This window comes from Passer montanus, unplaced genomic scaffold (assembly GCF_014805655.1).
Source record: "Passer montanus isolate IOZ18808 unplaced genomic scaffold, ASM1480565v1 scaffold11, whole genome shotgun sequence".
Taxonomy (NCBI): domain Eukaryota; kingdom Metazoa; phylum Chordata; class Aves; order Passeriformes; family Passeridae; genus Passer; species Passer montanus.
Window position 1 is genome coordinate 11,649,662 of NW_024357613.1, and position 23,738 is coordinate 11,673,399.

The 23,738-nt window shown below is 43.1% G+C and overlaps 2 protein-coding genes across 3 annotated transcripts in view; one reads left to right on the top strand and one right to left on the bottom strand.

Annotated features, from left to right (window-relative positions):
• LOC120511137 (translation initiation factor IF-2-like) lies at nucleotides 1-16,740 on the bottom strand. The gene is made up of 2 exons (XM_039727814.1): nucleotides 16,144-16,740; nucleotides 1-36 (listed from the first exon to the last, which is right to left on the bottom strand). Exons 1-2 carry the CDS (start codon nucleotides 16,738-16,740, stop codon nucleotides 16-18), a joined length of 618 nt encoding a protein of 205 aa, XP_039583748.1. The 3' UTR covers nucleotides 1-15.
• Nucleotides 16,287-23,738, top strand: part of AKIRIN2 (akirin 2) — a 17,144-nt gene continuing 9,692 nt past the window's right edge. Inside the window, exon 1 of one of the 2 annotated variants that reach the window (XM_039726466.1) lies at nucleotides 16,287-16,943. In XM_039726466.1, coding sequence (XP_039582400.1) covers nucleotides 16,739-16,943 — 205 coding nt within the window. In that variant the 5' untranslated portion in view covers nucleotides 16,287-16,738. The remainder of the gene's footprint in view (nucleotides 16,944-23,738) is intronic. The other variant, XM_039726474.1, reaches the window with a different exon arrangement.

Here is a 23,738-nt window from a genome sequence, read left to right on the forward strand (position 1 = left end):
TTGACTGGGCAGTCTTCAACTGGCAAAGTGAGTGGTCTGGAAAAGCAGAGTGGTGGAAATGTGAAAAGACGTCAGGTGTAAGGGTTGTCTTGTCCACCATGGAACCAGCTGCAGGATGGCTGTTCATCCATGCTGTGTCATCTGCGAGGCTCAGTGTGGTGTCCCTCCCATCCTGCGTGAAGAATGAGCTCTCTAATGCATCAGAGCCAAATAAACTTTGTGTGCCTGTATTTAACATGAACAAAGAGTGACAGTGTCACTTTTGATGGCAGGCTGAAACACAGCTGTTTTCACTAAAGCCCAAATAACTATGTAAGGAGTGAGAGTCACAAGACTTCTGATGAAAAAAGGAAATGGAGGCATAGTCTGAGAATGTAAGGCTCAGATCCTAAGAACAGGATGGGGCTGTGTTTATGCAGGTAGGTAGGTAGTGAGAAATGTGATTCAGATGTTTTTATGAGGCAGATCCATATAACTACAAACTGGGTAAAGTTGCCAGATTTCTGTGCGGTTCCATTGTGGTTTTGGGAATTGTGACACCCCAGATGCTGTACTGGAGAGGAAGAAGTTGACTTCCCTCCTAGGGGAAGTCCAGCTTGTCATGCAACAGCACCCATATTTTCCCAACCAAAAGCTGCACCAGTCACTTTACCAGGAATGGGAGAGCCACACCCCATTTGCAGAAAATAGAGGGTATTGCAACAAACACCTCTTTAAAAAATGCACAGCTCATAATGGCTGCAGGCCGCAGCAGGCCAGTTTCTAGCCTTCAATTAGTGATCTTCCAAGTGACTCACCGGTGAGCATTGCATCAAAGACCTGCAATCTGCAAGGGCCATATCTAAGTATTCATTGACAGGACTGGTAGCACCACTTTTTTGAAGGTTGCCCAACTTCTCTTTATAAGGTCCCATTTTCTGTTTCCCTACATCTCTGCCAACCCTTTATCAGTTCCAGCTCACAAGTTTCAAGCTTAGTCCTGCTAACAGCTAATTTTCTGCTGGTTGGGTTTGATGATTTGGTTTGGTAGAGTTTGGGGCAGATATCTTATTTTGTGATTAATCACTTTAGCTGTTTCCAACAGATATTTGTCAAAAAATAAAGAAACAAAGAAAGGCAGAAACAAACAAAAACAACTGGAAAAAAAATGCTGTGGATTTCTTCCTATAGTTGCTCCTTGTGGCAGAGAACTGAAATTTGTCAGGCAGATGGTCCTCGGGTCATGACTCTGCCAGGAAAGGCCATGCTAGTGATATTTTAGGTAATCAGATTGCAAATGTCCTGAAGCTTGGTCTTTCCATACAGCTACTGACTGTGCCATACTGTGACAACACCATCAGGAACAGCATTTGACCATCTCTAGAAGGGAAAACTAAACTGAACAGGGCACAAGTATCAGGTGTGGGGAAGCAGGCTTGCAGGCAAGTACCATCAGTGTGTAGCTGCAATCATTGAGTTATCCACTCATTCCCTGAAAAGCTAAAAACTACTTGGACCAAATTAAGAGAAGGACCTGTGAGTGAGCCAGTTGTTGCTACCTGTTTCTGTGATCAGTTTTCTGTAAGTACAGAAAAATGAGCCTGCCAAATTGTACAAACTAATTTAGAAAAGGTCCTAAGTAATTTCTGGAGATTAATGCATTATGGATGCTCAGGGTAAATATGTGGCAAGGATAGGCATGTGGCTGTTGCTTGGGCTTGGGAGACTGTTTAACCAGAGAGCCACCATCAATCAATCAATCAATCAATCAATCAGCACTGACTAATTAAAGGGAAGAAGAATGACAGCAAAGATACTGTAATCTTGTTTTCTGAACAATAAAACTGAGCATGTGTAAACTCCAATCATTACTGAGCCATGGGCACTGCAGTATGAGGTATCTGGAGCAAGATCACCATGTGGTAGGAATAGCCAGGGGGAAGAGAAGCTGTACCTTGGAGCAGGAAGATACAGCAGTGAGACCAGGCAACTATGTGAAGGTAACAGTAATAAAAGCGTATGGATGCTAGAAGTTAGAGGCTAAAGCAAGGGAAAGGGAGTAAAGCAAGGGAGATATGCTTGGAGGGGGACCAGTCCAAGTGTACAGGGGGATCCTGCACACTTCTCACTCTCCTCCTTCAAGGACAGACACAGGGCTAGAGAAGCTTTTTCCTACTTCCCAGGCCTATCCCACTTGCTCCAAGGCATAATAGAGTGCCCTTGCCACTTCCAGACTGCAGTGGGAAAAAGCATGGGTCCCTGTTGGGGTACAGGCTGGCTCCCACAGCGGCACAAGGGTGCAATGGGATGCAGCCTGGACAGGTGCTTGCAGCACCAGAGGGCACCAGACAGCAAGGAGCAGGTGTTAACTGGGTCCCTGGGACTGCCCAGTTGCAGGGGTAGGAACAGTGGGCTGAGTTGGAAAAGTAGACAGCTGGGGCCATACATTATGAGTGCATGATGTCAGAGTGGCAACCTCAAAAAGCTTATCTACTTTTTTCATTCGCTCTCTGTAACTGACTTGGAGTAAATCTCAAAATACATGGCTTCTGGGATTTCTCTCTTTGCTCTGTCAAATCAGAAAATAAGACTACAATATAAATTCAACCCACCCCCTCTACTAACCCTACCTCACTGAACTGGACATGTCCATACCATTCATACCCCAAACATGGCTTTGCAAAACACTTTAGAGAAGAGGGAACCACCAGAGTTTTTTAACTTTGCAAGAGTGGTGAAACTTGTGCTGTTGGTCCGTAAGGTCAGCACTCATTTACACCCCTAGAAGCAATGAGAGAGAGGTAAACCTTTCAGCTATTGCACCACCAGTTGTAGCCTCCTCAGCCTAATGCCAAAGACACCACCTCTACTCCCCTGGCATCTGTCACTGAAGTCATTGGTCTCAGATGATTTCCTGCCCTCTGTTAACAACCCTGGTGGCAAGAAGGCCCAGAGGCACTCCCTGTGACACAAATCTCTGCACTAATATGATCATTTGAACCCTGGAAAAATCAGGCATCCTTTTTTCCTCTGTGTCCTTGTGCTCTGAAATTAGATTTCCTTAGATGTAGGGTAATTAATATGAGTCCTCTCCTCAAAAAAAAAATCACATCAGGCTACACACTTGACTCTTCAGCTGCAAGCTGAGAGAAGTATTACAGTCTTCCTACACAGCTGGCTCCAAACCCAGTCTCAGGACTCTAATGGACTGTTGAAGAGAAGCAGCTGTGGCCAAAGCAGACTCCCAGCCTGGAAATACTTGAAGGAAGAGAAAATACCCTACCTGGCATGATGATTTATAGTAAGACTTTCAATTGTTCCCCAGCTACATAGATATCTTCCTCTTTCTACCCTACAAATTAGATCCTTTAAATCCCCCATGTAAGTTCTTTCCCAGTAAACATTTTAGTCAGGCTAAATGGGGTTTTGTCCTTGGGTTTTGTCACAGTAACTGCTCAGAGCAATAGTGGCCTCCTTTGCAAAGGTCATTGCAGGGTCTTCCAGCTAAATGAGCTGCTTTAGGTCTGACAGCCCCTCATGTAAACTCACTTTCCTAGTGCTCAGCTTGAGTTTCACAGCAAGCTGGGCCACCAAGAGTGAAAGCATGTTATCTCCCAATCACACCAGAAATTAGAAACACCTTGTTCTGGAAAGAAAACTAAGAAAAATATGAGGATGCATATGAAAAGAAAAAAGTATTCAGAAAACCTTGATGTGTCATCCTAATCGTCTTCCTATTCATGAATGTACTTGAAACCTCTTACAAGGTTATGATAAGGAGTTGTTCACCAGTGCTACAAGAAGACAAAGCGTTCTGTTTTTTTCCAAGCAGCAAGTTACAACATGAAAGCGAACGTGGTGTGCAGAACACTTTTCACCTCCACGTTCCCATCCAGAACTGTATTTTCCCTTGATAAATGATGAACTACGTCCTACAGCTGTGCTACATATTTCAGACTAACAAGGGCAGAAGTAAGGTCACACCAATTCTAGAGCACTGTCTATTGAGACAAAGGGACTCAGGCTTGTGTCATGTGCTCTGTGTTTCATGCAGCATAGATTTAGACTATTTCCCTAATCCCTTGTTTTCCTGAGGACATGGCAACAGTTTATATACACTGAAGTTAGAGACATGGCCAGCTTATGCATTTTTCCCTTCCTCTACCAAACATTGTTTTGTTCCTTTAAACCCAGCTTAACCTTACTTTGCTTCCTGTTTCTTCAGGGCACATACACCAACAAGAGAAGTGAAAGCAGCTATTTCTGTTTCTTTCCACTGCTCTGAGCAGTTCCTGAAGGCTTGAAAGTGAATAGGAGCCAGGGACACCTCCAAGAAGATGAGTGAATCTCTAGTTCCAGTTCAAAACAAAAGGGATCCTTGAACTAACCTCTGGTGCAAAATTTGTTGTCCTCATCTAGTAACAGGAGTTTGATCTGCTGCCAGCAACATATGGCAAGAGCTGAACACTTAACTTGGGAAACATGTCACTGATCACCTGCGGTCTAAAACATTCAGATGGTCATCTAGCCCTCCTCAGCACACAGTGCAGACAGACAGACAAAGAGAGTACATCACATCCCTTTTTTTCCTACTTTGGCCTGGTACAGGTTGTTCCTGGAAGGTGTCTCTGTCTCCATAGGGTGTGAAGACTGGTATGAGCTAGATGCTGAGCTATCAGGCTGAGGTTAGGTGAGAGACACTGAAATCATCTTAACAGCTGTGTTTATCTGGGTCTTTTGTCCATCAGGGCATTTATATCTGGGATCTCCTGATGCTGTCAATTCCAAGGCATTCAGAGGACTGATAGTGGTGTCTCCAGTGGTCTCATGTCTCTGTTGCTTTCTGGCTGTTTTTGTTTTCAGGAAGTTACTTCCTTTCAACCATGAACATGATTCTAGAATTACAAAGATGATGGAAGGGAGAAAAGGGAGGTTACCTCTCCCCCACTCTTAATGGCATCTGAAAAATGTCCAAAAGCTGCTTTTAAATGAGTAGCTCTGTGAGCAATGTAACTGGTGACTCCTGATTTCCTATGGATTCCTGTTTACAGTTAAATTCTCTGGTGCTTAATAATGTACAAATGCCAATTACGGCTTCTCTGGCACTTGAAGAGGTCATAATGATCCACTCCCACGTAAAGTGTCTGGTGTCACATCTCAGCTCTGCCTGGGCCTTTCCTCCAGTGAAGGCATACATATGTCTCTTCTAGAGAGACATCTATTTTCCTAACTGGAATTGAGTGTGAGTTCAAAGACCTGAGTGGAATGACAGCAAAACAGAGCCAGTCTTGCAGCAAACAGCAAGCCTCTTGAAAACTCAAAGCGAATCCATTTATACTGTAAGGAAGTAAACAGAGAATGGAAATACTTTTCCCTAAGTACAACTTTCAGTGAAAACCTCTTCACCTCTGCCTCTTTTTCCTGTAAACATCACACCTCTGAAGGCCCAGACCTAGCAGATGGCAAAAAAAAGAGTAGTTGCTTTTGTTATTATTTAGACACAGAGCACCTTAATGTATGCTAGTAACTGCTAAGTTGGGTGGAGAAGCTTCCTGATGGAAAATTGTACCTCCCTTTGGGAAAAAAAAAAAAGAAAAAAGAAAAGAGGTGGTACTTGGAAAGATAAAGGGCAATTCAGTCCTTTGAATACTCATATCATAAAACTGAATACGAAATAATTACCATAAATGAGGCAACTAGTTCCTACACCCTCTGCAACCTGGATGACATCCTTCTGTGTCATCAAAATTAAAGTTACTTGCAGAAAACACATCACTTACTGCCTTATCTCAGTTACCCAAGCTCACACATACAAAAGAAGAAGACCAAAGTCTTCTTAATTGGTTCTCTCTATAAAGAGATTTAACTCTGCAAAGATTTTAAGTCTATTTCTTCCTCCAAAACTACTGGCACTAGGATAGGCTTGATTTTATCCCTAAACAGGGTGTTCCTTAGGCTCTTTGCCAATTTAATTGGCTTATTCATATCCTTCCCTTCCAGATTACCTCAGGGTGATTTACATGTTGGAGGCCTATAAACACTGATGAATCAGTACATGAAAACCAAAAACATTGTTCAGTGTCTGACAGGGTCCTCACTGGTTTTTGCCCCCAAATTAATTGTTCTCACTGGAACAACCTAATATGTCATCAACCTCTGACATCATTCTAATGCTATGTAGAAAAAAGAGTTGCTAAAATACAATGGCACTAGTGTAATTTGTTTTTTACCAGTGTTTCCAGATACTCTGTAGGAGCAAGCAACAGGTGAGGTTTTCAAATGGGAAGATACAGATATTCCCAGTCTGGCTTCTTCAGCTGACTGGCCATTTTGAAGACTGTCTCCTTCTGTTTTTCCATCAATAAATCACTGTGACTGAGCTCTAAAGAAATGCAAATACAAAGACAATTTAATTTCCTCTTTCTGAGAAACATAACTTTTGTTGTAGCAGTTCAACATCTACACTAATATGGTTTTATTTAGAAAGAGCTTGTGGACTTCCAGTGAATTCAAAACAATTTCCTTCACATGTTAAACATGAACTACATCCCTAGGAGACATTTTGCAGGCCAATTAAGGACAACTTTACCTCCATGAAATACAGAAACAAGCGAAGATTTGTATTCATGAATAAAGAAAGAGCTGAAAGAGGTTAATTTTGCCTTTTTGTTGATTAAAGTCTTAGACTTGCATGTATCTCCTTTTTGTGACATGAACACTTTCATAGAATCATAGAATGGTTTGGGTCAGAAGTCACCTTAAAGGTCATTTAGTTCCAACTCCACTAGACTCCATCCAACCTGGCCTTGATAAAATGGTTTTGATAAAATGCACTAGAAAGCTTTACAGAACTTACTTCTCTACAACTGTGGTAACAATTTAATATATTTTGCCTCAGTATTCTCACAAAAAGCAGTCACTCCATCACCCCCTAGAGAACTACTATAGTCCATATTCAAGCACATTACATTTCCTCCTTATATTATATGTCCCTGCAGTGCCTCTCCTAAGCAAGCTCCTTGCTTCTAGATCAGAGCTATTACTGGCTATACAGTCACTCATGGAAATACAGCACCCTTCCAATAAGTTCCTATTTTGCTTTCCAAAAAAATCTCCATGCCTAACACCCATCTCCCTAAGATCATCAAGCAGCACTTTTTAATGCATTTCTCAGTAAGATTTCCATAATGGCTTTAAAAGGCACAGATTGCTTCATAAGGCCCTCACCATTCTGGGACTTGTTTTCACAAGGACTTTCATATATCAGATGCTAATAAACTCAGTACTCCTAATAACAGAGTCCATACACCTAAATATCTGCTGGAGGATGAACACTTCTCAACCATTACAGCTGAAATATTTCAAAGTCCAGCACTTTTAAAACAGTGCAAATGCCTTAAAACTAGTTTCCCTGTTTGCACTGGCAGTTGTGGTTACAGGTGTCATGCACTTATTAGCTCTGCTTAAATATTAAAACTTGCACACAAATTCACTCATATTTGCATTCACTGACTGTATTTATCTACAAAAAATCTGCAATATGTTTGTCATGCCCACGTTGACTCTATACAACATGTTCATACAGAAGTTCCAAGCAACATCACAGAATTATTACAGTCCATATATGTAAATGCAAGTGAGCCACTGCATTAAGCTTTTAATATATAATACAGGAAAGCAAATGTGTAATGAAATGGTGGGAAGAATGAGGGGTGAACTCCCTAAAATTAAAGCACATATGTACATAATTTTTATAAGCAGCTGGAATGTTTCATTCCTACTGGGTACTTTAAAAACATAAACCAGTAAATAGAATTCAGATCTCGCAAGAAGTCCATTTCAGAACTGGATCATTTAGAGTAACAGAGAAGCATTGCCTAACGTGAGGGAAATAAACTGAGCCCACACTCTGGACTCACTGCAGTAAAGTGGAGACCTGGCAGCCCTTTGAATTCCTCCTCTTTGATCCACAATGAAAAAGGATAATAAGGGTGTGCGTATTTGCCCTTGTCTAGTTTTCACTTTCTTCAAGAAAAGGAGCTATGCTGATTCAGGGCTCTAGCTGTGGCCCGGGAGAATTTTTGTCCTTATACTCCCCACACATTAAAACCACTTTTTAAAAGTTCTCAAGATTTGCTCTCCCTTTCCTTAATTCAATCAATTCTAGTAACAGACGCTTCTTTGTTGCTTGTCACCAAAGTATTTTAAGCACTTTGAATCCTGTCTCATTCTAGACTTGTTTCTAAAGGAGTCAGATCTAGCATTCAGCTCTTTGTTTTTCTTTCAAAACCTTATTGAACAAGTTATGCTCCTCTGCATTCACTTCAAGGATACCACATTTTCTTTTATCATGATAACTCTCACACTGGACTGCTTCAAGCAATCAAATGCAAAAATAAAACTCCTTTCCTTTTATTATTTTTAATAGCATCCCTATGGCTGTGAGTTTCAGATATCCACTCGAAAGGACATGCTGGGGGTCACAATGCAGAAAATGGGGCTAAACCCTTGCAAATTGTAGCTCAGGAAAGAAAAGCAGTGTCTTATTCAGGAATGTTCAGTTTATTACTCTCTATTTACACCTTATGTTGTGACAGGGACTGACAGCTGCAGTAGGTCTGGCCTGCTCATCCACAGTGGGCTCTCTTTCCTATAACATTAAATGTGAGCACGGTATTGTAGAGAAAACCTGCTCCTGCTTCCACCCCAGCCAACAGGAAAACAAAACAGACTAGGAGTCAGAGCTTTCCTTTCTTTACTTTTATTTAAATGTCAGTGTTTTATGTGGTTGTTTATTAAATAATAATAACACAATAATGCCCAAAGGCTCCAATTAAGACTGGGAAGTCGCTGCAGTGGGAGGAAGGGATGGCGGGCTGGGAATTGGATGCCTCCCCAGCGGTGGAAGGGAAGGGAAGGGGAGGGAAGGGAAGGGAAGGGGAGGGAAGGGAAGGGAAGGGGAGGGAAGGGAAGGGAAGGGGAGGGAAGGGAAGGGAAGGGGAGGGAAGGGAAGGGAAGGGAAGGGAAGGGGACTGCTCCCAGCGCTCCCCACCACTGGCAGCAGCCAAGCCTTTTGTGTGCGTGGGAGTTTGATGCTACTTTGGGTTTGGGGTTTTATTCATTTGGGGTTTTTTTAATGTCAATACACAGAGCAACAAGGAAGACATACAAAGAGGTTTTCTTCAAAGTAGCTGAGGGAATGAGAAGAGTGTATGTAGCTGTATATGCTAATTCTTATTAATTAAAACCAGAGTGCTGTGCTGGAGCTGTGCACAGACTTTATTAGCTAATATTAAAACAAAGGGATGATCGCCTTCTACAGAAATTTTGCCTTGGCAAAGCTCTGTTTGCTGCAGCGGAGCTGCTCCTCACATCACACCAGTGTGAGCACAGGATCAGGCCAGGAGCCCTCAAGAAAGACTCAAAAGCTGAAAACAAAAGGACAAACAGGAGGCACACGGGGAGGACAATCCAAAGGAGTCGGATAAGAACAAGCATGTTGCTCTTGGCAGAAAGCAACTGCCAAAAATTAGTTGTGTAGTCAGTCTCTTGCTCGGTTCTTTTTGTTTTGTTATGAAACAGGATTGTTTTTATTACAGAGGAACAGGATATATTTTGGGAGAAGAATCTGAACTGGATAGGTGTTTTGGCAAAAGTACATTTTATGGGGAGATTTGAATGAAGGCAGTGTGGAATTGGATGGGTGCAGTTGTTCCAGGCTTAAAGAAAAAAGGGCAGCATGAATGAAAGTCCTCTGAGGAAAGCTGGAGGAGGGATTGAAGAAGGGAAGGAAGTTATTAGAGGAAAGCTGGACTGGACCAGAACGTGTGGGATTGACGTAAACCCCAAATTAATGCATCAGCAGAAGAATGCCAGGCCCCAAAGGTGAAGCCTGAAACCGAAGGGATGAATAACCTGAGAACGTCCAAGAAGGGGTGCAAAGGTGATGAGATGCTCCTGGTTAGGGTGAGGAGGGCAGTGAAAACTTTGTCTCCTGAAATGGTGAACAGAGAGACACTGAACTGTGAGTGGAAGGGAGAAACTAAAGATTCCCTGGGAAAAAGTTCTAGAAAGCTGGTAATTTATGAGCATCTTCAGGCTAGAGGTGACCTAAGTCTGGGGAAGAATTTTGGAAATAAGGTCTGAGGTGGGGAAACAGGTCATTGGAAATACTTCAGAGAAGAGCAACCATGACCTAAAACTAGCTTTTATACGAGAGGAAAAAAGGAGCAGATCAGCTTGAAGGATGACAGAATTAGCTGTGGTGGTGGTGAAAGGACAAGGAGTGGGTTTGCCAGCAGAAGATGGGTGCTGTCTTTTGTTTTATGAATAGAAAAAGTATGCTCAATGAGAAGTACTGTACAGGATTGGCAAAGGGGAACAGGGGGGTGATTGATCAGAGGGGGAGAAGTAGGTTAAGTCATAGGTGTGTATAGATGGCAGAGCACACATACATAGCACCTTGCTTGGGAGACTGAGGAGCATCCTGAAGGTCAGTTGCAGCAAGAAGCTTGAAGAAGTTTTTGAGAATAAAACATAGCCAGGTACTATCTGAAAGGAACAGAAGGATGGATAAGACAGGCAAGATAGTGACAGAGGAGTTGAACACTCAGTAGATGATCTGGAAAAGCAGGAGTTTTAACTCAGGTCCCCAGTTCTTCATTGTTTGATGCAGAAAATTGAGCTTAATAAAAGTAAAGTTTCCAGCTGGCTTCCACACAAAATTTCCAAGGAGGCAACAGGGGAAAGTCCCTGCCCATTTCTTATGTGTTGCAGGTGAACAAAATGAGCAGTGTCTCACACCTCCTCCTAGTTCTGAGGCAGTCAATAGCAGATAGTTTACAGATAGCTTAGTAGTCACTCTGTCCTATGCTGGCTTGTTCACTAACATACTGGCACACAAGAAAAACTGACCTCTACCATATCTCAGCCTGACACAGCTGTGTAAGCTCACAGAGGATCCAGGCTGCAATCCACTGAAAAAGTGGAGAGATGTTCACAGCTCAGCATATTTGACTTCAATGGCTCTTAATTTACATGTTCAGTATTACTCACATTATTAATACTTGGCCTCTAATTTTTTTTACCATTCCAGCTTTATATATTTTTAGTTGACTCAATTCTACACTCCAATTAATATGCAATACCATGCATACCAATCCTTTATCCTTAGAATCAATTATGAAAAGTTATTTTACAAAGATGTAAGAGAATATTTTGGAAAAAAACCCTCATTTCATAAAAAGTACAGTTCTCCTTTCTGCTAAAGCACTGTACCATTTTTATTTAAGATCAATAGCAAAGCAGAGTCTAACATGGTGCAGTATTTGTCCAAAATCCAGGCAGGGAAAATTATATAGGAAGTTTAAATGTGAATTCTTAACAATAGTAAAAGGGAGAAGGAAAACTGATAGGCACCATATAAAACATTTGTGTAAAAAATGTTTGACATTGGGGGTGTAAGGGTATTCAGGACATGGTGATGTAAGGCAATCTTTCTTTATGTTATGCAGTAACATTTCCAGTACCTTATGACACTGCCCTCCTTATACACCATGATTTTTTTTGGTGATCCTACACGAGGTTGTGACTAACAACAGATAGAAAAGAGTACTGATCCATGCTTTGCTAGTTGATGCTTTTCTGAAGTCATTGAGCTAATTGCAGTAGTCAGAGCTGTAAAATTTTACTCAGTGCTTCCTAATTACTCTATATCCAGGTCTGTTAGCACAATTCATGCATATACACCAGTGAGTTTAGTGATTTTCTTTTTATAGCTTCAATATATAATTCTGAATATAGGTGAACTGACTCAAATGGGTTATTCCTGCTTCATACCCTTTCAAGTTGTCACATTTTAACTCCAGCCAGCAACTAAGCACCACACAGCCACTCCCCTGGTGGGATGGGGGAGAGAATTGAAAAGATAAAAGTGAGGAAACTCATAAGAGTTTTCTGAGATAAAGACACTTTAATAGGGAAAGCAAAAGCTGTGCACGCAAGCAATGCAAAGCAAGAAGTCATTCACTGCTTTCCGTGGGCAGGCAGGTGTTCAGACATCCCCAGGAAAGCAGAGCCCCATCACACCCAACAGTGACTTGGGAAGGCAAAAAGCACGACCATGAATTTCCACCCCCCACTTCTTCCCCAGCTTTATATGCTGAGCATGATGCCATCTGATGTGGAATGCCCCTTTCAGCAGTTGGGGTCAGCTGTCCTGGCTGTGTCCTCTCCCAGTTCCCTGAGCACCCCCAGGCTTCTCATTGGTGGGATAAGAAGCAGAAAAGACCTTGATGCCATGCGAGCACTGCCCAGCAAAAATGAAAATATCCCTGTACTATCAACACTGTTTTGGTCACAGATCCGAAACTTACCCCACATCAGCTACTGAAAAGAAAATCAACTCCATCCCAGCCAAAACCAGCACACCTGCAAAATGTTTAATTCCACTTTGTTATTGTCATTTTGTATTACAAAACCTCCTGGGTTATTCTTACTGGTCTGCTGTCACTGAAAACATCAAAATCACAGAATCCCTTTTTGTAAAAATACTAAGACTTACCTAAAGCCCACCTAACCCACAACTACAGATTGGGGTTTATTTTCACCCATACTGGTGCTACTGGGAGAGTGTTCTGGAAACGCATTCCTCTGACCCCTATAAATCTTCCTCTTATTTCCAGTTTGGGTGAGATAACTGACAGTTCCTGTATCACAACATAGTCTTCAGCATTACAATAGATCTCCTGAAATTACTTTTTCCTTGTGCTTTTAGGAAAAAAACATAGAATTCAACAATTAGTAGGGCAGTAACACTTAAATAACAACATTTTAATTTCCTGGGGCTATTTTTACCCTTTTATATAATCAGCTCATTTACCTTTTCCTATACAGATTCTGGTTTTAATTTATATTTTCTGATTATTTGTAAGTATATACAGTATTTTAGAGGAAATAGGTGTTCTGAATGTCTTTTATATTGGAAAATATACTTCTGCACTTCTGCTGGCAATAGTTTAGTAGCTCAGGCCTAAGAAACAGATTTGTCCTATTGAAAGTCAGTGCACACTAGAGGTTCAGGTCATAATTTTTGGTACAGTTTATCAGCGTAAGTCAGCATCTAAAGAAGCAGAGCTGAACTTCACTGACCTCTGCCTGTCATTCCTGTTCCTGTGTATCCTTTCCCTTTGGCCAGTACCATCTACGCTCTGATACAGCAAAGCAGGCTGAGAAATTTATTCCAGTTTTCTTTCAGCTGTTTTTTCCACCTTACAATTCCTGTACTAACCTCCATTTTTTTTCAACTTAAGTAATCCCTTCTCACTTGGTACCATACAAACACTTCAGTGACATAATGGCACATAACCACCACTGCATTTTGTCCACAAAATCTGCAACCACAGTGTGTACCTAATACATAAGTATGTAATACATTGGTACCCATGTCCAAATTCAAGTGGCATGACATCACTTAAAGTGAATTTTGCTCACTCGTGGTGAAATGAATGAGCCCTAGAAACTCATTCAGCCAATCCATGGTCCTGTGTTGGCAAACACAACTGGTTAATGAGAAACGAGCCACAGGTGAAGTGGGGAGAATATGGTTAGATGGTGTTGAAGAAAAGACAGGACCTGTGATGTGGATCCTGCATCAAATGAGTAGGATGTCTCAAGAAAAAGGAATAGGAAGCAAAGTCAAGATGGTATAGAAAGAGAATAGAGGTATAGAAGAGAGGAAGACATAAAAAAAGAAAAGAAAAGGAGAAATGGAGCAATGGAAGGAAGGGGAAGAAAAGAGAATGCACAAAAGCCTAATATTGATATTTCCATCACCATCCCAAAGCAATAAACTGAAAGGGTTACTTTCCCACCTCAATCAGGGCTGTACAGAGGTCAGAATATAGTCTTGAGTCAGGACATGCCTTTTTTAACAGGTGCCATGCTCGAAGTACCTATTGAATAAAATCTAGCACAATGCCAGTTATGAATCAGCTCTCCCACTCCCAGTATTAATAAAATTTGTGGGTACTATTTATTTTAAAAGATGCCTATAATATATAATTTTAAAGGCACCCCATGTAGCACATAATGGGGCACTGCAAATTGGTTATATAATAAGTAAGTAGAAGAAAGAACAATATAAACAGTGGTTTGCAACCTTGACCCTATGGTGTTTCCTGCCACAATGAAAGTAAAAACACATGTTATGTTCCCTGACAACCATCAAGCACTTTGTCACTGCTGTTGGACATTTTGCTGCCTTAGGGCTTGTCTACATGCAAAGCAATGTTGGTTTGTCTGGGTTTAATTTGCTGCAGAGGGCTATGTGAATTCTTATTTTGACCTAAATCAGACTTGCTTCAGTTTAGTTCAACAAATTAAAGGTCAGATAAAAGCCAAATAACTCTGTTGATTAGGACAATCACCGTTCTAATCAATTGCTTACAATTATAGTGCTGCCTATGCTGGCAAAAGCTGACTTTCTAGTAGCTTATCTTGATGAAGTCTCACCTGATTCCTCAGACTGTCTTAATTGAATTAAATTGTGCCTGAATGGTCCTTAGGATCTAGTGCCACATGGTTAATGTCACCAAATCCTTGCTTCTGCTGCTGAATGCAGAATATATATCTAAAATAATAATTTCAGTGGGGAAGTACTGGTTACTCTGAAACTTATCTTTTTTTTCCCCACTACCACACCCAAACACAGGCACTTCTCAGCATACAAATGATGGCAGAAGCAGGGCACAGAGCACTCCAACTAAACAGGTACATCTTACACACACTGAGAGACACTTGGGGTTCCCTTAATTCAAAGCCTGCAAGAGCAATTTTGCCTTAGTCTTGCTGGGTTAAGTGCTTGGTAAGAATATTCAACACCAGTGCCCAAACAGAGGGAAAGCTATATGCTTAGGGAAATGGAATGGAAATGAAGGATTAAATGAATGGAAAACCAGCCAGCATTATTCCAAAGAAGAGTGTCCACAGAAGCAGTTATACCAGTACACTAATAGTAGGACAATTGTAACACTGTAATAACATCAGTACATTTCCTGAATCTTGCTGCAGAGAAGCAGAACTTAGTTTTAGCAAGGCTTGTCAGCATCCTTATTTCCAAGGAAACACTCCAAGTACTTCCCCTTCTGAGGAACAGCTCACAGCAGAGGTTTCATTTAGCAATTTTGTAGGATTAATTTTAGGCCAAGGCAACTCAGAGAAGCATAAGGTAAACTTCAACTAATTGCACCAACACTGTCACAAGTTATCTGTCTCAGAAAACAAATAATTTGTTGTGAAGGAAGGCTCTGCTAGGTCACCCCACCCCCGAAAGCTCAGCTACCCCCAGAGCAGCACAATCAGACTGGTGTTTTGACTGACTGGTTTAATTAACAATACATGCCACACACCAAACATGTACAGCAAATCCTGCTTCCAAAGGATGCTAAGGTTTTTGGGGTTTTTTTTGTGCCATTAGAGGAAGCCTAGCTTACACGTCAGAACACAATAAAAACCACCAAAGTGTTAAAACTTTATGATAGCATATTCATAATTTTGTCTTTCAAAGACAACATGCCTTTGTGTTTATGGTTAAATTACCAAAAGCAGATACAGAAAACATAGAAGTTACATATATTTTGTGGGTTATAAACCTCTGCTCGCTCTCCCGCTGTGGTGACCTGTAGCACAGTTTGCTTCAATCAGGAAGCTGCACAGGAAAGAGCTGCTAAGCTCTTCCCAGCAGCAGCTTTACAGTTCTTTGAGCCTCTTCCCTCACCACCCTCCTTAAGCAAGAATGTGCTTTATGCAACTGCAAGGAAACCACTCGGTGACGCCGTGACACGGATCCCGACACCGCGAGGCCTTTCCGTGCGTGTCCTCAGCTGCCACCTCGGCCTGCCGCCCGCTCCCTGCTCTGCCCTCGCCATGGAGGCCACTAAACGCACTTTGCCCCCGATTTCACATGCCGACAAGCGCCACGCGGACGCACATCCGCCGCCCGGCCCGCTCCACACCTGCGCTAACAGGAGGCAGGACGGGACCGTTCCCCCTTTTGTGTCCCCACGTCCCAGGGGAAGCCGCCAGCCCTTCCCCAAGCTCCCACCTCACCCACACCCCGGCCCGCACCCTCCCAGGGGGGATTTAAACCAGACCCCGGAAGCCTACCCTGCCGGCGCGGTGCACGCCGGGAGCTGTAGTCCCAGCTCCCCAGTGGCCACCCTGCCTTTGAGTGGCGTGGGCATGGGCGGGGAAACCACGAGTCCCGTGAGCCTCTGCGCCGGGGGGGGCTGGCGTTTGAACCGGCGGCGTTGTTGTTGACGCCATATTGCTGGTGCGGGGGTTACGGCCGGGAGCGCCATCGCCGCCGCCATCGCCGCCGCCCGGGCCCTGCCATCGCCATCGCCCCGCATCGGCCGCCCCGCACCGCGCACCTGGGACCGGCACCGCGTCTCTCGGCACTGCTTCTGTCCCGCCACCGGCCGCGGGCGGAATTTGTCCCGGCCGGGCAGGGCGGAGCGGGCGAGGAGAGCGGAGATCCAGCTGGACTGAGCCGGGGTTGCTGCTGCCGCTGCCGGGGCCGCTCCCTAGAGAGAGGCCGGCGGGGAGGCGGCGGAGGCGGCCCTGACGCAGCCGCCCCCTCCTTTCCCTTCCCTCCCCCCCAGCCCACTCCAGACAGCGGGGAAGACGCCTCTGGGCAGGGCCGGCTGCTGCTGTCTCCACCGCCGCCCCTCGCTCCGAGCCCCCTTGGCCGCTCCGCGCCATGGCTTGCGGCGCCACTTTGAAAAGGACTCTGGATTTCGACCCGCTGCTGAGCCCGGCGTCCCCGAAGCGAAGGCGATGTGCGCCATTGTCAGCCCCGGCCTCAGCCGCCTCCTCCTCCTTCGCCGCCGCTGCCTCCTCCCCGCAGAAATACCTGCGCATGGAGCCCTCGCCCTTCGGAGAGGTGTCCTCCCGGCTCACCACAGGTGAGGGACGCGGCGCTCCTTGAGCCCGGCGGCCCCCCGGGGGTATTTCGGCCGGGAGGGGGCCGGGAAGGCGGCCGGGAAGCGGGGAGGAGGAAGGAGGGGGGGGTTGGGTGGGTCTGGCGTCCCCCTCCAGCCATTTTCTGCCGGGCTGTGCGGCTGGCAGCGGCCGGGGCGATCCCTGCTCGGCTTGGCACCGAGAGACACAATAGAAATGGCCGTTTGCAGCAGGAGAGGAGGGGGAGGAGGAGGAGGCACGGGGAGGAAGAAGGGGGGGCGGGTTGAGCCGATGCGGGCGGGTGGCCATAGGAAAGGGGTCGGTGAAGGCGGGGGGGTGAGATGAGAGTGGAGAAGGGGACCCGAGCGGCGTAGGGGATGGAGGTGCTCCTGGGGGGAAGCTCGATCCTAGGAAAGGAGAAGGCCGGCTTCTTTTTTTTCCTTTTCTCTTTTTTTTTTTTTTTTTTCCTTCCTCCTTGTACCCTGGCTGCTTGGATGTGGCAGGGAGGGCTGCGGAAACGCGGGGGGCGGCAGGGCACAGGGGTGTGACCGAGCTGGGGCCGGGGTCGGGAGCGAGGGGCCGCAGTCGATCCCGTCCTCGCAGCCATTATCGGTGGGTCGAGGCGGCGGCACCTCCTCCCGCTGCTCCGGCACCGGGGGAGGGCGAGGGGGGCAGGGCGGGGAGGCCGGCCTGTCATCCATCATCCGCTAAACGCCAGTGGGAAGCGGCAAAAGCGAATAACACAAAGGGGTAATCCCGCTTCCCAGCTCCTTAATGCGGGCTGTCGTCCCGGATAACCCATTCTGTGGTATCCTTAAAAGTTCCCTAGGAAACCCGAGCGTTGAAAGCGGTTGTGTGCAAGGGTGAGAGTTGCCTTTAGGGCAGATAAAATGGAATCGGGCGGTCTCCTGCTCTCGTCTGGGAGACGCGGGGCAAGAACGAAACCCTTTTACATTCTTAAGGTGCGAGAGATGAGTCAACCGGCGGCCCTAAAAGCTCGAGGCCTGCTTGTGTAATGGTTGTCAATTAAAAATCACCGAGTTCTTGTTAGCAGCGAGTAGGGAGAGAAGAGAGGAAGGAGTCTTGGTTGGGCACGAAGGATTGGTTGGCCCGTGCCGTGCTTAGTCCAGCGCTGCGCTCAGGGACGGCGCAGCTCGCGGCCATGAGCGGCTGTAGCGCCGAGGTAGGGATGTACCCGTGTCCTTTGTGTGCAGGGGAAAAAAAGCCCTCTGCAGTTGTTGCAGCAGAATTCCTTCCGCTGTTCTGTTTGGTACTCCCTTTTATAACACAAGTTGGCTCCAGGTTACCAAGCACTAAGTTTGAATGTTCAAATTGCCATCTACGCGTAGGACAGTGCCTTGTTTCAATATTCTTAGTTCGGAAAACGGTACAGTACAATAGGTTTTTTTTAGGGCTTTTAACGGAATAATAAAAAATTGCTAAGGAGGAAATAAAGAGGGCATACAGAGTAAAACTTGGCATCAGTACCTTGATATTTTTTTGAACCTCTAGGAAAGGATCTTGAATGAGTCAGCGGTCTGGGATGAGAGTTGTGATGGATGGCACTCCCTGGTACAGCGAGGCATTGCATGTACTTTGAAATGGATATTTAAAATCAGACCTAATTTAATTCTTTTAGAGGATAAGTATTGCAGTGATTTCTTTTGATTTCTTTGGGGTTTGGAGAGCTTAGGTTATGAATATTTAACATAAATATTGTCTGGCCAGTGAATATGTATTGCTGAAAGGAGCATAATCAATAGAGTTTTCAGAAGAGACAACCTAGAGCAGTATTGGAGGTAATACCTAAGCTTCTACTCTAACCATTCTGTAGGGCTTAAAAACTGAAATGTTACTGAAATTGAGCAAATACAGGCCTCTTTGTCTCCTGAGAAAATTAGAGGTGCAGGTGGTAATCCATGTGAAAAGGTGATTGATGTACAGACGAGGATGTATTTTATGTATAAAAAATGCCTTTAGTATAATGAAGAGTGAACGACAGTAAATCAAAATGTCTCCTACAGCACTTGAATACTCCTAAGTAAAACGTGAAACGTTTATAAGTTGTTCACGTTTACATGGGTTTTGCTTAAAAGCTCCCTCTGTGGTTTCCCGTTGCAGAAAAAAAATCTTTATACCATGCTGGTATAAATGCATCTGTTACTCAGCTTCCTTAGCTTTAAATTTCAGTTGAATTTGGTGGTATTATCACATTGTATGTATTTCATTTCGACCCTCACTAAGCAAAATAGAGCTCATAATTTTAAAGAGGCCTGTTGAAAGGTTGTGTGTGATTCATCTAATTTTGTAAATATACCTGTGAACTAATAGTTTGCATTTCTCCTGGTAATCACTCGGAAGAATCAGATGGTTTATTCTAGGGCTCTGACTTAGGTTGAGGCCTAGTGTGCTGCAGAAATATATATTGCTTTCCATTAACTCTAAAATGAGTTCACATGACCATTTCTGATGCAGATGTCTGCGTTAGGGTCAGATAAATCTTACTGTATGTGTGAAAAGAATTCCAGTCCGATTTAAAAAGTGTTACCAAGTCACCATTTCGTGTTAGTTTTTGTGTTGGGAAATTTATTAACAGCCAGCATTCATTTGACTTGACTTGGGCTTTTCTCAGCCTGTTACTGTAATCCTTGGATTTCCAGCACTTAAAAAACGTCTGTCTGAATTTTGTGTAATGAAAATTAATGTTCATATGAAATCACTGCTCTGGGTATAAAGGACCTGATGCTTAGACTTTGAGTTCATGCTTAAACATTTTTCTTCTGTCTGATACTCTGACCTGGTAGTGTTTAGTTTACATCAATCACCTTCACACAGTGGAGACCATATCAGCACCAGGACTTCTTACCACATCGTTCCTCATTTCAAAAATGAATTATCTGGAGGTAGAATGTAGATTGATTGAGGGGTGCGTGGGGAACTGAGAATACAGTGTGGTAGTCAGATGAGAAAACAGCTGTCTGTATGGAGTGATCATAGACAAATAACCAATGTCTGTTTGAGAGAGGATAGCCTTATTCAAGATGAAATTTATCTCTCACAAGAGTGTTTTAATATTTTGTGGTTATTTGAACAGCTGTTAGGTCACTTCCAGTTTCTCGGTGAATTTGGCAGCCAAACTGTAATTGTGGCTTTACAGTCTGTACTTTCTGTGGAATTGTGCTTACTGGCTTGAGCCATGTTCATGAGTATGTTTGCTAATTTTTGAATAGCGCCATTTCCATGTAGAATGATATTTTTAAAACTGTGTTCACTATAAGCAGTGGAGAAAATACCTTCCTGGAGTAAAACTTTAGGTTTAGTTTTGAAAGGGTGGCTCCTCTTAAATAGTTTTCTACTGCTTGAATACTACGGATGAATTTTGGTTTCATGTAAGTTCTAGCTATAAATGAGACTGTTTTGTGTAATCAGAATAACTCCACCTGGGTCTGGATGCTGCCTGTGTGTGATGCATACACTTATTGGGTTTCCTCTGAAGTCCAGAGGATGCTTTTCTGTTTCAAAGCTGTAAATGAATTCAAGGGTGAAAGGAGAAAACATTGTCAGTATTATTTCTCTGTTGGATGTTTTGGAACCATTGCTTGCAGTTTTACCCGGATGAAAGATCGTTTGGGAGTGGGGAGAAAAAAAGAAAAAACTACACTTAAATTTTTTTAATTCATAGGCAGGTTAGTTGTTGAAAGCCTGCATGTCTGGACATTTCTGAGACTGAAGCTACAGTGGGAAATACAGTTGAAGGAAATTGGGGGGACAGAAGGGAGAAATAATGTTGATCTTGGGGATTTAAATCTCCTAATTCCTGGTACATAGAAACATTGAAGACAGACTGAGATCGCAAGTTTTTTTTCCACACTTCATCCAAAACCAGAGGTTAACTTGAAAGACCTGTGTGCAGTCAAAAAGGATGAAATAATTTAAAAGTCCACCGACTTCAGCGCATGCAGTTTTTCCTGCATCTGAAGCATTCATCTGCTTCAACACTTCCCCAGCAACTAACTAATGCTGCAAACTAAAAACCGGAGTGGGTGGAGCTGTTGAGAACAGGCCTCTCATGAGGGACTCCTGACAAACAGAAGGTAGATAGATTTACGTTTAGAATGTCCTTTTTCCTTCACAGAAAAGTCTGGAAGGAGATTGATGTAATTGACACAGTTTTTCAAAGTTAATGCTAGAAAATGTCTTTGACCTTTCTGAATAGGAGGAACTGCTAGTCTTCCCTGTGGGCTGTCCTCCTACGACCTTTGAGTTGCCCTCTTGAGCACACTGAACTACTTCTGTCTGAAACTTGGTCAGGCAATGGCCAAGCATAGGTTTGGCTTTTAAATGAACAGATCCAGTGGCTTTGGAATGTGACGTATTAGTAGTGCTGCATCTCTTTCTGCTTGATTTCTGTTTTGTTAACTTATCCACATGTGTATTTATTGCTAAATTGTCTTGGTGAAATGCCAGGTTTCTCATTGCACTCCAGTATTGCAGAAATCATTAGGATTTTAAAAAGCAAAACATTCCCACCCCTTAAAAAAAGTCACATAATGGTTGCATGGACTTCATAATTTAATTTATATGAGAAATTTCTGTATAAATGCCTGTGGTGACTATAAATGTTAAAATACTCTTAGTTGTAGATGTCATTAAATGTTGAAGCTGTTTTTTTTTTTTTTTGTTTCAACGGCAAGTCTGATAAATGCAGTGTGACAGTTTTTTTATGTGAAGGGAAAGATCTAATTGCTGTGTCTAATACATTTTGCATTGCTTGATGTATTTTTCATTCCTCAATCCCTTGATCGGGAGAACTGGGACTTCCTGAAATAATACATTTGCAGAATGAGCTAATGCATATGTGAACATCCAGCTTGTGGGAGAACCAGAACTTTGGTCAGCCTGAAACCTGGAGTAACTGGATCTCCTGAGGTGGCCTGCTCTGTGTCCCAGTCTGTGGCAAGCTGCTTCTGTGCCTTCTGTAGCTATAGCCAGTGGCTATGAGGTGTCAGCACACAACCATTATCAGTGTTTTCTCTCTGGCTTTGAGCATCCTCCTATGAGGGGGAGCCTGGTTTCCACAAGGATACATTCTGTTACTAACCTCTTCACATGCCTAATTGAGAAGCGTAAGTGGAGTGGTTGACATCTGAGACCAAAGCAAGAGAGGAATATTTGGGTTGTTGTAATTTTTGTCTTTGTCAGGGTTCCCTGTTCAATTAGAAAAAAACCCTGAGGAATACCTTTATCCATTGCTCTGCTGCAGTGCTGCCTTCGGGGGAATCTGGCATCTTAAAATTAACTTTGTATGTCAGTAGTCTGGTGGGGAGACCCAAAGTAGGAATGTGGTAACATCAGCTAGGTGTTGAATAGGATTAAAGGCCCAGTGGAAATGTTATATGTTAATTTGAACTAGGATAGTGGAGCAGTTTTGCTTTAACAGAAGCTGAAATCCCAAAAGATGTATGCCACTGACATCAGAATAGCATTTGATTGATTACTTAGAAGAAATCTCAGGCATGGTTCAAGTTTGAATGCATACGTTGAATGGTGACATTGCCAGCTGAAACCTGAGCTGAAGGTTCCATTTCAGGCCTGGAAGACTGCTGCTTTGATTTCAGTTCATTGAGTCACCTTCCTGTGTGTTTTGCTGAATTTTTCTTCAGCTAAATGAGAGAAGTCAAGAATTGTGATGAGAGATTGATAGTTTAAAAATCAAGCCCAAAGAAGGAAGTCCTTCAGGTGAAACAATCAGCACCTTCATAGTTGATAAGCAGTTATTAAAATGAATAAAATAATTGTTTGCCTTCTAAACTTTCTAAGTTGAACTGCTGTTTCCTTTATATGTAACTTGTAGGTAATTACAGGTCAGGGTGAAGTAATTAGATGGCAGAAATTTGAAAAATATTGACTTCTTATCATGAATTGAAGAAAGTAGGAAGACTACATCACTCCTTGGAAATGAATATTTGGCTTTGCAATCCATTAGTGTGACAATTATATTTCATCAAGAATTGTGATGAGAGATTGATAGTTTAAAAATCAAGCCCTCTCAAGGAAGTCCTTCAGGTGAAACAATCAGCACCTTCATAGTTGATAAGCAGTTATTAAAATGAAGAAAACAATTGTTTGCCTTCTAAACTTTCTAAGTTGAACTGCTGTTTCCTTTATATGTAACTTGTAGGTAATTACAGGTCAGGGTGAAGTAATTAGATGGCAGAAATTTGAAAAATATTGACTTCTTATCATGAATTGAAGAAAGTAGGAAGACTACATCACTCCTTGGAAATGAATATTTGGCTTTGCAATCCATTAGTGTGACAATTATATTTCAGATGTCAAACTTGAAGTCTAATTTACCATGTTCATATTTCATCCTCTCTTCATTTGGATATCTTTGTTCTCCAAATGGCATCTCAAGTTCTGAAAGATCTTAATGCAGAATTTAAAGAACCTGTGTACTCAACTTTATGTTCTCAGTACACAGCTCTGGATAAAAAAAGGAGTGTTTATGTATTTCATTGTATTTGGGTATATTTGACTGAATTCCTGATGCCTTCGGTGGTTGAGATGATAGCAGCTTTCATTTGTCATTCTTGATCTTAGCCTTGAACCTGAAGAAGAGGGGCATAAAACACATTATTGTGTAACTGGTAGAGATTCATAGTCATGTTGAATTTGAAATGCTATTTAAGAAGTACTAATTCATTTTGGTTTGTTAGCAGTGTGGCTTTTTCTGGCTGCTACACCATATTCTCAAGTCTGATTTTCACTTTCAGCACCTCTGCCTGGTGTTTCCTGTT